This window comes from Acytostelium subglobosum, assembly GCF_000787575.1.
Source record: "Acytostelium subglobosum LB1 DNA, scaffold: scaffold22, whole genome shotgun sequence".
Lineage (NCBI taxonomy): Eukaryota > Evosea > Eumycetozoa > Acytosteliales > Acytosteliaceae > Acytostelium > Acytostelium subglobosum.
In genome coordinates this window covers 295,102-308,610 of record NW_012236511.1, presented here as the reverse complement: position 1 = coordinate 308,610, position 13,509 = coordinate 295,102, and the positions used below count along the sequence as shown (strand labels likewise).

Sequence of the window (13,509 nt, the reverse complement as noted above, 5' to 3'; positions counted from 1 at the left end):
TAAACTTTATACTACCTTTAAGCAAACAGTTGATCGATCTTTTCATCACTTATAATATATAAGTAAGTATTTACTACTACTCTTCACTACACACTACATCCCATAATATAACATATTTTATTTGTTTGAAGAGATAACCAATCCAACCATCAACGAACATCATTCTATTTATATTTATAACCACTACATATATACACACAAACACACACATGACATGATGGTCGTTGAACACTTAAGTGCATGTGTGTGTGTGTTTGAATGTAATTCAATTACCATTACTATTTTCATCACAGGGTTGACAGAGATAACCCAACCGCACTCTCACAAACAAACACACACACACACGCAATTATTATTAATTGTGATGTTAAGCAACATCATTAATCCATTCATTATTATTCATTCATTCATACACAAACACACACATATAAAATATATTTTAATTGTATACACACATAAACACATAATAATATATATTATTGTTGTACATACGCGCGTAAACACTCACTCAACTAATTCATTCAACAACCAACCAATAACAAAGCCACCTACTACATTATCTGTGTCCTCCTCATCCACGCATTCTGAACGACAACACAAACAAACGAGCACAAATACCTAACCTTTATCAATTGCTTAGTCTTAGACCTATATTATTATTATTATCTATTATCTATTCATACAGCATAGCAACAACAGCAATAGCGAAACAACAACCGCAACAAGAATAGAAGCAGAACAAACTTTGAAAGCAAACAGACATTCACTTTGAATATTGAAGACTCGTCATCAGAACAATCTTTGTACATTATCACATATATACACTATACAACACATAAGATCAATCATGGAAGGTGATTCTACACAAAAGACTTCGGCCCCAATCCAATGTGCCAACAACTGTGGTTTCTTTGGGTATGTATCAATCAATCAATAATTCTGGACAATATCTCTAACAAACATCTTACACTCTCAACAAACAACAGAAATCCACTGACAGCAAATATGTGCTCCAAATGCTATAGAGACTATTATCCAAAGTCAGAAGAAAAGCCATTGCAACAGACAAACAATAGCACGGATAATAAGACCGAAACGGCTAGCACAGAGGACCCTGCCGCAGACGACAAGAAGGTACAGGTCGACACAACTCGATGTTTCAGCTGTACCAAGAAGGTCGGATTGCTCGGTTTCAAATGTCGATGCGACTATGTATATTGTTCCACCCACCGATACGCCGATAAGCACGAGTGTTCCTTTGACTACAAGACCGCCGGCAAGGCAGCTCTAGCCAAGGCCAATCCAGTTATCGCTGGGTCAAAGATCAATAAGATATAGTAGTAATAGATATAGTTGTCAATCAAGATGACAAACAAAATTATATAGGTATACATTTTATATATATACACCAACCAACCAACCAACCAGCATTACACATACATTAATAAATTAGATGTTAACGCCCGACTCTGGTCGACCATTCAGGAGCTTCACCATGTGACCTCCATTGCGTCAGGACAAAGGCATTCTCCAAACAACTTCCTTCCCAGCTTCCTCTCTTCCAACCATTCTTCACTCATATGTTGCCAACGAGTTGATTCGTTGTTGGTGATCTTTAGGTCGCGACCAAAGTTGCGGTTTCCAAGTGTGAGCGGACTTGGATGTTTGTGTGTGGGGTGATGTGACTTTCGCTTGTTCCCTCAAGAGTCAAGAAACGCAAATAAATAATAATGTTGATATTCGATGATGAGATGGAAATGCCAAATGAGGGGACAACAAAACCAAAACAGAACGCGCTCAACCATTCATTCAATTCAATCTTTGTACATAATTAAACACATACATATAAACAACAAAAATAATAATGAATCACATTCACATTAAACCAGATGAATGCAACTCTCAGTTGTATCGTACATGTTACCCATCGGAATTGTATGGTGTGATGACCATTCAAGAGTTCCAGGGAACTGTGATGAGTATAAATACTTTGCTCGCACAACAAGGCGGTAGAAAGTGGATGTTTATGGGCCTGGGCCTCCCATTCGTCTTCTTTGCCATCTTTATGATCACAATGATGACTGGCAACGGTTCTTTGTGGCCAATCTTCATCGGTCTCTTCATCGGATCGTTCATCCTCTTTATCATCCTCGCCGCCTTCCAACACAGAAAGAGAGTCAGATTGGTGGACTTGGCCCTCAACGAGGCCAACTGCCAGTTTGCCGCCCGTGGCATCACCTTCTCCAAGTACTACAAGCACTCAAAGAACCACCACAAGCGCAAGCACACCAGATTGTGCATCAGAGTCGACTTCCCCTCGCCAGTCGTCAGCGTCATGCCCGTCCAGCCAGTCTTCATGCCACACAACGGCATCCCAATGGACACTCTCCAGCCACAGCATCCATTCAACCAACAGGCTTACATGCCACAGCCACAGATGAACTTCCAGCAGACTGGTGCACCATTCCAGCCACAATACCAACAGGCTGCTCCCTTCCAGCCACAGTACCAGCAACATGGTGCACCATATGGACAGTACCAAGCTCCATTTGTACAGCAACAACCACAACAACAGCAGCCACAGTACCAGACTCAGCCCCCAATCGTTACCAACAATGACATTGGCATTGATGAGAAGATGAGTCTGCTCAAGTAATATTATGGCAATAAATCTTGCTTTGTTTTATTATTATTATTATTCTTATTCCACTCAATCAATCAATTGATCTTTGGAATCACTACACCAAGGTGTTGGACTTGATAAAGTTGTTGGCTTAAGATCTCCCAATTCCATATATGGCTATCCAAGAATCAATCATGCCATCATCAGGCTTGGTCACAAATAAACGTGTTTGGTGAATATTATGACCAAAAAGATGACAATGCGGACTAATGGGAAGACCAAGCTTTAATAAAACCAGAATCCAAATGGATACTCCCCAGCCACAGCTTCCAATTAACCTTATGATCTTCCAGACTGGAACACCTTATCTAAAGCACTATGTACAACCACTACAACAACAACAACAGCATCCACAGTATCTAATCCTAACACCAATCGACACTGACAATGTTAGACCGGTGTAAGAATCTCCCAATTTTTTTTTTTTTTTTTTTGACTAGTGTGGAAGTTTATTATTATTGGCGTCATTGAAGAGGCGGGATAATATATATAAATTAGTCAATTTTAATTTTTCTTGATTTTTTTCTTTCTTTTCTTTTCTACTGTAGGCCTCTGAATTCGGCCACCAAGTGTTTGTTGATAGTTGGCAGCAGAGGCGGAGGACAGATGTCGCGGTTGCGAGTGCTGAGGTGCCACTTGGTAATGAACTCGCAATCTCATTCTTGATGTTGACTGGTCATCCGGCCAGGATGTGACTCGTTAGCGTGGACATGAGGAAACGCCACTCCTGGCGGAGGAGCGACTTGAATGATGTGATGCACACCATGCTGAGCTTGGTCAACAGGGCCTCCTTGTCGCCAAAGAGGTGGTTGGCGATATAGTGCCAGAGGTAGTTGACAATGATTGCCATAAAGTGGATGAATGGAAGGTTGGGGCGACGAGACTTCGTGGAGATGTCCAGTGCTTTGATGTTCCATTCTCTGACATTGATACCAGAGCGTTGCTTCACTAGGTCTAAGGCTGGGCGCATAGCTTCTTGGGTCGCCACTTTGCTGCAGTCAAAGAAAAGTGTAGGGTTGGTCTGTGCAGGAGTTGCCACAGAGAGGGCAGTCAGAGTCTGCTCTCATATGATTGATCGGGAGAGTATGGGAGAAGAACCTGAAGAGGGCGTTACGTGAAGATGGTCCTCTCAGGGTGCTGATGACCTTGAAGATGTCTGGGAGCTTGAGGCCGTGGAAGACACTGAGCTGCCATTGACCCTCGGTCAGTCTGATTGAGCCATACTTTGCCTTCCAGAGGATGGCATAGATGTCCTTCAGGTTGAGGGTGACACCATTGCTGTCCAAGAGTGGTACCTTGTCGCTATAGCTGGAGAGGTGGGCGGAGCGGAACTCCATCCAAGGTGTGTGGGAGGCAAGTTCACTGGTCTCTTCCGCAAGAATACCTCCCAGGAGATTCCTGGCGTTGCAGTGTTGAGTTCTCCACGAGTCCAGGTAGCCATGGGTGAGATGGGCTGGGGTGTTGAGGAAACGATTGAACACGTTGGAGCTATATCCCGTAAAGGCATCAGAGTAGATTTCCCCTTGCCAGTCGCCTATGGTGTCATGCCCAACCTGTCTCAATGGCACACGACGGAGTCCCAATGGACACTCACCAGCCACATCACCCATTCAACCAACAAGGTTTCATGCCACAGCCACAGATTAACTTGCTGGAGGCGGGTGCACCATTCCAACCACAATTCCAACAGGCTTCTACCTTCCAGCAACAAGGTGCATCAAATGGACAGCTCCAGGCTCCATATGTACTACAACACCAACAACAACAGCAGCAACAGTACCAGACCCTAACTCCAATCGCTACTGACAATGAAATTGTCATTGATGAGAAGACGAGACTTCTCAAGGAAATATTATTATTTATTCAATAAGATGGATTCCAAGATAAACTGATGTTCCGAGTCTGCTGAGTACACCACCATCAAAGGTTGATTGTTGTTGTTGTTGAACATATCTTGTGGACACTCGGACAGTCGTCTCCTAGTGATTGACTGGTCCGCACTACTTGAGGTACAAATAATAATATAATTATCATCAGTGTTGATCACCATTACATATTCACCAGCGTGACGGCCATCGGCCTCATCAGCTCCATATTGTCCACATCTGCGGTATATGTATGATTGGACCTAATATTCATAAACAATGTTATGTTATGTTAGTTAGGTTGGTGGAGAGATTGAATGATTGATAGAATGAATGAGTTACATACATTATATATTGATTGTTGTTGTTTGATGCCTCGAAGATGTTCCTTGAGATCAATTTGGAGGTTACTCCATGTTGACCAATATGCATTGCTGTCCACAATGAAGTACTTTGAAGATTTGACTACTTCTACATTATCTGCTCCAGCCGCTATGGCAACACAATCACATAGAGTCTGTTTGATACTCAAAGGCGCTTCAAATTGTTTGGAGTGGAGTTGGGGGTAGTCTGCGATGTCCTTGGACTCATGCCTTTGACGCGGACACATAAGTGTGAGTAGCCATCCAAAATGATTGAGTGATGGACATATCTGCTTCCAAATGTTAATCATCAATTCACTTGGTGTGAGCTGTGCTTGGGCTTGGGCTTGATCTTGGCTGGTCAATCGCAGCTGGGATAGCAGTGCATCAATGTCGATGTATCCATTCGTTTGTACTGAGCAATCGTGTTCAAAGATGTCCAACCAGGGTGCAATACTTGGGTTGGTTGACATGATCATATCCCTGTTGAATCTGACCCAGTTGATCAGTAGTGTTGCCAAAGGATGAGCCGACGACTTGATTGGTCGCATTGAGTCTGGGAGGATCATGGACATTGATTTCTGAACAAGGAAGTCTGATTGATCGCTGGAGTACTTCAATACTGTTGAGATGATATCATACATGTCATTTATGGGCAGATCGGGATATCTTTGGACAAGATTGATCAGATTACTTGGCTGGTCCTCCTCCTTGTTGTCCTTGACCTGTGGAGGTGCATGAATGGCCTCCATTGTGGAGATACTGGCAATCATTGCCAAGATATGACGTGTGCCGATGTCAACCTGGCGGAGAAGTAGACCAAGAGGATGTTGGTCATCATCAATGTCCATGAAGTACTGATAGAGGTTGACGCAGAGCTTGAGGGGTTTGATCCGGATATAGGATGGCGATGATGGGTCTTGCTTGGGACGTGTGATCGACTGCAATCCCAAGAGTATGTAGTGGATCAATTGAGTTCGACGTGCTGATGCATTGGGCAGTAGCCCGAATGATCTGGAATGGTCATCGGTTGTGACTTGAAGCTGTCTGCACCAATAAGCAAGGGGCCCATCGACATACTCCTGGTAGTTGAGGCTGCCCACTGCTGGTAGTCTGTACAACATGTTCACTGACTGAAACAGCATTCTAATGTCATCAATTTTGTTAGATACTGAGCTGAGCATGTTGACGATGTTGACCAACTCTGTTGATCGCATCCTGTTGCGAATAGACTCACACAGATCACATATCGTTAATACAGTGATTGATGTGATTGGTTCCAATATCGTGTAGACTTGTTTAGTGTTGTCAAAGAGTGTGGCCATTGCTGGGTTGAGCGCAATGTTTGATTGAATGGCAATGGACGCAAGGTTGAAGTTGAGTATATGGTGGTCAAGGAATGCCAACAGGTGAGGCGGCAGATGTCTGAAGATGTCCAGTTGTTGGTAGTCCATTCCACCAAGCTCCTTCTTAATCTGATCACTGATGTCGTTGGCATTGGGATTAGCATGATAGTGATCGATCATCTGTATGATCCTACTCCTGCTCTCATCACAATCAATGATGACTGAGTTCAAGTATTGGTTGGACTTGATGAATGCAAACAATGCGTCATGGTTCTGGTCATATCCATGAATGGATATAACGTCCCTGATGAAAGACATGATGCTTCCTATGTCATTCTCTGTGATCGTTTTGCTGGAATCTTGCCCAAGGTAGTGGATGCTTTGTTGATTGATTGAGTGGTTAGTATAAGTGAGCACGAACGAGTATGAACAGAGGTTGGTCATTGTACATACATGAAAGTGAGCTGCTCGTCAAAGTTGGCAGCGTTGGTGATCTCGGACAACTGTTTGTAGAGGTCAGGACCGACATTGGTCGACACCTTCTTGTTGATGATGTCCACCATCAATTGCTTGGTACAGTGGCAAACATGGTCCATGTTAATCTTCTTGCCAGGCATTGTTGATTGTTGGACGAAGTATCGAAGTACTATGTCGAAGATGTTGTTGATGTTGTTGTTGTTGGCGTCAACTTTGTGATTGATCTTGAAGTGAACTATGAGCTGATGTGATGATTGATTGATCATTGTGAATGTCTCTTGATGGGACAACTCATTAATCCTAGTCTTCAACTGATCGTTGGTCATTATCATGTCATTATAGTCATTGCAGTCATTGCTGTCATTACTGGCGTTGTTGTTGGTGTTGATGACAAACATGGGGGATAGGGCATTGAGTGCTTGGATGAGTGTAGAGTACATGTTGGTCAACTTGTCGTGAACTAAGAATAACAAAAACAAAGTTGTAATGATGGACTTTCCTGCACCATATCTCCTTGTCAACATCAAGTTGATTGATTCCAACAAACTCTTCCTCTCCAGAGTACCATCATACTCCTTGGATAAATGGGTAATGATTCCTTTCATAGAGTCAAGTAGCTATTTTGATCACGTGAGGGTCCATATTAGTATACTTGATTGAATGAATGGACGAATGAACGAACACTTCAACTTACCTGTGTCTTGTAAATGTTGAATTGAGAGGTCTCCGCCTTCCAGTGTGATGGCTCACCTGGCTGTTTCCTTGACATTGATAGGAGATGATCAATACGATGAAGGAGAGGTATGGTCATGGTCTTGGATTGAACGTCAGTGATGAGATCAGGCATGATCCTGTTGATATAGAGTAGGTTGAGTAGACAGTTTGGATATCCAAACTCCTTGTCATAGTTCACAACATCAACCATATCCTTGGCAAAATGTTGGCAATAATGGTAATATGTTTGGTTTCCATCCTTTGACAATGCTACATCAATGGATTGGCGATGCTCCAACTCTTTGGCAAACTCTCCAATATACTCCTCGTCCTTCATTAATGTGTCGTGAGCGATTGAGTGATTGAGTGAGTGATTGAGTGAGTGATTGAGTGATTGAGAGAGGGAGTGCAACTTACTTCAAAATCCTCCCTGATGGGATAGGTGATATTTGGGTATTTGATGAGGAACTCAATGTAGGTGGCAGGATCTTTGGTGGTCTTTAGTATCTGATCTTGAAGATATATGATGCATAGCTTGTCAGATGGTCCCAGTCCAAGTATCTTCAACTTGTTGTCCATTGGGATAAAGTCAATGCTCCTCTCTTTCAATATGTTGCCCTTGAGCATATAGTAGAACTTATCACATTGGAGTAGACTAATGATTGATTGGTTCATTGACAGATTGATTAGTATATGAATGAATGAATGAATGAATGAATAACATACCAATCATTTAGTTCTGCGAATGGTACCATGGAATAGATAGTTTCTCCAATGGCCTCGAGAATGTAATTCTCCTCATTCTCGAGGTAAATGACGTAGTCCTTTGGATAATTAACAAAGAAGCATCGATGAAGTACGTTTGTCCACAATTCTAGTTTGAACGTAAGGTTCAATTTCAACAGGCGCTTGAGTTCTACAATACTCTTTATATTCTCTATGATTGGTCGGTTGGGTCGTCGAGTAATGGTATTAGTCTCAATTGATTGATTGAATGATAATGATTGATTGAATGAAAGGCTTACGAATTCTCACGACCAAGAGATCACCGATATGCTTCCAACCATTTTGATTGATTGGCGTCTTAATATCATTGTTGGCTAGACTCTTACTATATATCTCTGTCATACGGACTAGTATATCCATATTGCGTTCACTCTATTTGATTAGATTAGTTTGTGTTTTAGGTTAGCAAGCGATCCCCGGCCTATCGATGAAAGGACAAAGAACGACGTACGTTGGTAACTCCTGATGAGGCATCAACATCAAGGATGAAGTGCTTGATGTAGAACTTTAGGAAGGTGAGCTTGTTCTTCATACCACAAACGTCATTGGCCAACACATCCATGTTGCAACCAGATGACATTAACGCCTTTAGAACCTCTAGTATGTTGAGGTCAGTGTCCATATCACTCTGGTCAATGAAGTAGACGACAATGTCTACCAACAGGTTCTTCATCTTGGGCTCAAGTCGTTCGAGTCGATCTTTATCAAGATTAGTTAATAAGAATATAAAGAACACATCCTCGAAATTACTAGGTCTCTCGAGTTTGTAGCCGGGTAGAAGGGACTTCCTCACGACTTCGGCAAAGTATTGATACTTGTCGGGTATTCCATCTTTAATGGTACTATTAAGTTGAGTTAGTTAGTTGATTGATTGATTGATTGATTGATTGATTGATTGATTGAGTGAGTGTGGACTTTGTAAACATACATATCCATCCTCATTAAGAGGTAAAAGACGTAGGTCAGGTCATGGGTCTTGTTGACGAGTGCTTGGAGAGTTGATTCCTGACTTTTGGCGGCATCGATTGGCGGTTGTGTCTTGATGATGTATTTGTCCAGTTTTGTCTTGATATTTACAGGTTGTTTTGATAATGGATCTTTCAACATTGAGAATGTGTCTGCCCATCTTATCAAATCTCTCTTTGTATGCATCTTGAACACCTTCCTTATCAAAATAATAAGTAATATAATTAATGTTATTACCAATCTAACATCCATCTCAATATCTCTATATCTCTTTGTCTATATCTATATAAATATATATATTATATTAGTATTATTATTATTATAATTTTGCTAAATATATATATGCTTGATTGATTGATGATTGATTGATTGATTGAGCGTGGATTAAAGTTGGAACAAACTCTACTTTCCAAGTTTGTGTGGACAAACTCGAATTTTCAGATTGTTGTTGTACGACTGATTGATGAGCTGAGTTGAGATATATCACAAATGAAAGTGAATGATTGAGGTAAATGTATGACTCATCAAACATACATACTTGTTTGTTGTAGTTGCCCATGACTTTGATGACAAAGTTTGCAGTACCCTGAGTTCGCGATCGCATCTGAAGAACAATCAACTCTAGAGATCAAGTTAGACAAACTAACTTGACTTTGTCCTCTCCTCCTACTTCAAAGACATGTCTACTACGTTCCATGCAATGTCTTATCTTTATATGTATAACTATAAAGATAAGTGTGTAAAGTGAATGAATGATCATCAAAAACTTCAAAGTGTTGACAAGGTTGCGATGACTTGGTGTCAGAATAGGTTTCGGTTTTATTGAACATGAGGTTCAGATGAGCAGCCAATCGGCACCCTGGCCAACCATTTGGCATCCATCACAATGTTGTTGTTGATGATGAGGTGTTGGCAACAATGTTGGATACTTATGTTCATGTCAAGATGAACGATCATTTCATCCAGTGGTCCAGTTTGATCACAACCAACATGAGGACATCGTGAGATTATGTCCATGTCCATATCCATATCCATGTTGTTCTCTGCCTTGAAATAACCTGTTGTTCGATTATGTTGTCTTGGTCATCATTGAAATGATACTGAATCAGGTGAGTGTGCAGGGCACTGCTGGTGACAAAGTAGTGTCCACAGGTGGTGCGAGTATACCTTATGAATCTTCTGGCCAGCAACATTGCAATGGACTCTTGGTCATCCAAATCAGCTTTGAATGCTTTCTTGCAGTGCGTCTGGTAGTTTGGACATTCCGCGTACCTCCAACTACATTTATGTGTCACTCTGCAATGCTTGCGCAACCTGGCATATTCTATCTCTGAATGATTGCAATCCTGGTGTTGGCATCCGTTGGGAGAGTGTCGTTTGTTGCTGCCACGTCGATGTTGTTCCTTCTTTTCTTTCTGGCTATCAGTCTGCATCATCTTGATCGGCTCTGTGACTTCATCATCATGTTGATCGTCATCTTCCTCATCATCATCACCTGCATCTTCATCATCTTAATCATGACTATCCTCATCATCTAGACCATCACCATTACAGTCGTCGGCATCGAGTGTCTTTTCTTTCATCCTCCACCTCCCGTGTTGACTCTTGATATGTTTCTTAATTGATAGAGCATCCCAGAAGTACCGGTAGCATGAATCCTTTGGGCATGGCCTTAAGCCATCGGCCAACATCATCTTGATGGACGCCGGGTCATCCGGCATCGCCAGCTTCTTGGTGCGGTAGATGCGATAGTTTGGACATGTCGCGTAAGTGCCCGGACAAAGGTGAGCGATCTTGCAGTGAGTGGCCACGCTGTAGGGGCCCCTGTACTCCTTGTCACAATGGTCGTTATTACAAATGCACATCTTGAGCACCAGCGGGAGATTGTCAAGATTACCAGCAGCGTGCTCATTGTATTTATCGGACGATTCTGTGGCCCTTGCCATCATTGTGTCGGTGTGGACAGCTGCTACGATTGGCACATTGATGATCGCCGATCTTCCTCTTCATGTACTTGTGTCTGGCTTCATTCGTCTTGAAGAAGTTGAAACAGGTGGTGTGTATCGCGCGATAATATCGATCGTTTGGACATGTCGCATACGTTGACGGGCATCCATGCTTTATAACGCAATGTTGATATACTGCAGTGAAGGTTGAATATGACTTCTTGCATGATCCGTTTTTGACAAGTGTAGTACGGGTATCTAACAATTTCGCCCAATATCAATAAATTGGTGTTCGGTCGGATAGATCAGATGTATCTGATAGATAAGGGCCTTATCAGTCCCTTTTAGGTGGTCTAACTCATTCATTAATACATTATTTGTTCAACAACACTCTATCTCATTATATACTCAAATAATCTATATTCAAGTCAGAGATATCGATAGCGTTCAATCAATCAATCAATCAATCAATCAATCAATCAATCAATCAATCAATCAACGAACGAAGTATATAACTAAATTTCATTGTATAAATCTAAAATAAATATTTCTTATACATAAAATAAAGAACTATAACATATATGAATGTCACTATCATGAACTTAAATTTGAAGAAGATATTAAATCTAGAAATCATCGACTGGTAACAACTTTTGAGTATTTTTTTTTGATCGATTGAAAATTTTTTATGTTTTAAAATATTTATAAATATATTTTATTAAAGTTATTTTTGTAACTAGATTACGCTATTGAAGGGAAATGCTTAAATCAGTAATTTTAAAATATAAAAAAATAGTAAAAAGTTGTTACCTGTCTATGACATGGTCTTAATTTAAGTTCCTGATAATGAAATTAATATATGTTATAGTAATTTATTTATTGTACAAGATATATTTATTTTGAATTTTTAGAATTAAATTTAGTTATATATTTCATACATTAAAATCGATGAGTTTCACCATAATAATCCCTTTTATGATTGTTTAATTCTAATTGATCTAGATTTATTACAAACAACTATTCACTTAAGGAAGCTCAATCTCCAAGTTATTATTTGGACACCCATCATCATTTTTCTTTCTTTGAAGACTCTTTCCCAAAACCAATCAATGAATTGGGGTCATGGAGGGAACTTTCACTAACTAACGAAAGACGAAGTCATGTGGTCTACCTCAAATGGTACAAAAATGGATATTTGTTCCCTGACTTTGAATTGAGGAAGGTTGAGTAACTGTTTTATTATTCAAAAAAATATATCAAACAACTAACTTATTGATTAAGGTAAGTGTTAAATACATATCTTGTTACAATCAAACTATATATTTTTTTTTTGTATAATATATTCTGAAAATATTCAAAAATGAATAATTTGAATGATTGACTATTGTGAATGATCCCTAGGGATATGATTAACTATTGTGAATATAAGTAAAGTATCATCATTATTAATTCAGATAGATTTTGGCGGGTACATAATTACACATTGGAGGGTAATAACAAAGGGATGGGGTATAATGAAGAACAACAAGAAGGCTGCCACATCCAGAAAAGTTTCCAACAACGAGGAGGATGATGAGGAGGTTGATGGCGATGTCGCCCAAACACCGCAACCAACAATAAGCAAATCATCAGCACCAGTGGCAAACTCATTCATCACACTAAACAGACCAATTGGAAACACAGAGAACAATCACCAGGAGAAAGGTGTGTTGAATTGAATATATATATATATATATATAAACAGGAAGTTGAGGTTAGAGGATGAGCACAACAAATTAATCGTGGAGGTGTCCACGCATACAACTCCTGTGGGAGATTCATCGACTTAGAGTCGAATTCATTTTTGTGCGGCAGGTTTGGCAACTGAGTGTGCGGGCCGCAATGACCAGTTGTATGAGCGATAAGATTATTCTTGCATTTATTTGAATTATTTTGTATTGAGTGTGTTGTTGATGAGATCAAAGTCTGAACAGTGTGTTCCATTTGGCATCGTGATGAACATTGATTACAGATATATATATGGTAATACTCTTCTTCAGTATCCTTCTCTTCTTTGTTACTCTTCCAGAGGCAGTAGATATGTGACCACAACTCTCGTCAACAATGCGACCAGTGTAGTACTTGGAGTCATAGAACACCAGCACATCCATTCCTAAGCAAACGTCATCGTCTTGTGTCAGCTGTATCTTGTTGATTAGCCGCAGTCTCTCAACTCGAACGAGTTCAGTTTCTTCAGACGTACGATACTTCCTATGGTTGTACTTGACGACGTAGTTGGGATAGTGATCATAGACGATGACGCCCTCCCACCATGTATCCTTGTCTCCTTCATGGTTCGTCTGAGCGAGCACCTTCATGCCAGCT

At 40.6% G+C, this 13,509-nt stretch overlaps 5 protein-coding genes across 5 annotated transcripts; 2 read left to right on the top strand and 3 right to left on the bottom strand.

The window, feature by feature from the left end:
* Positions 1–847: 847 nt before the first annotated feature.
* Positions 848–1,338, top strand: SAMD00019534_094390 (hypothetical protein; the record flags this gene model as incomplete). The annotated part of the gene is made up of 2 exons (XM_012895364.1): positions 848–915; positions 987–1,338. 2 exons carry the CDS (start codon positions 848–850, stop codon positions 1,336–1,338), a joined length of 420 nt encoding a protein of 139 aa, XP_012750818.1.
* A 682-nt stretch (positions 1,339–2,020) lies between these two features.
* On the top strand, positions 2,021–2,656 carry SAMD00019534_094380 (hypothetical protein; the record flags this gene model as incomplete). The annotated part of the gene is made up of 1 exon (XM_012895363.1): positions 2,021–2,656. One exon carries the CDS (start codon positions 2,021–2,023, stop codon positions 2,654–2,656), a length of 636 nt encoding a protein of 211 aa, XP_012750817.1.
* A 1,122-nt stretch (positions 2,657–3,778) lies between these two features.
* On the bottom strand, positions 3,779–4,293 carry SAMD00019534_094370 (hypothetical protein; the record flags this gene model as incomplete). The annotated part of the gene is made up of 1 exon (XM_012895362.1): positions 3,779–4,293. A coding segment is annotated over one exon (515 nt), but the record flags the coding sequence as incomplete, so codon positions are not given.
* Positions 4,294–4,732: 439 nt separating this feature from the next.
* On the bottom strand, positions 4,733–4,980 carry SAMD00019534_094360 (hypothetical protein; the record flags this gene model as incomplete). The annotated part of the gene is made up of 2 exons (XM_012895361.1): positions 4,733–4,811; positions 4,895–4,980. 2 exons carry the CDS (start codon positions 4,978–4,980, stop codon positions 4,733–4,735), a joined length of 165 nt encoding a protein of 54 aa, XP_012750815.1.
* A 359-nt stretch (positions 4,981–5,339) lies between these two features.
* Positions 5,340–9,340, bottom strand: SAMD00019534_094350 (hypothetical protein; the record flags this gene model as incomplete). Its single annotated transcript, XM_012895360.1, has 11 exons — positions 5,340–5,466; positions 5,553–5,924; positions 5,991–6,635; positions 6,710–7,193; positions 7,281–7,350; positions 7,428–7,778; positions 7,865–8,102; positions 8,174–8,384; positions 8,473–8,605; positions 8,685–9,075; positions 9,162–9,340. The coding sequence occupies 11 exons, from the start codon at positions 9,338–9,340 to the stop codon at positions 5,340–5,342; spliced, it is 3,201 nt and encodes a 1,066-aa protein (XP_012750814.1).
* Between the last annotated feature and the right edge of the window lie 4,169 nt (positions 9,341–13,509).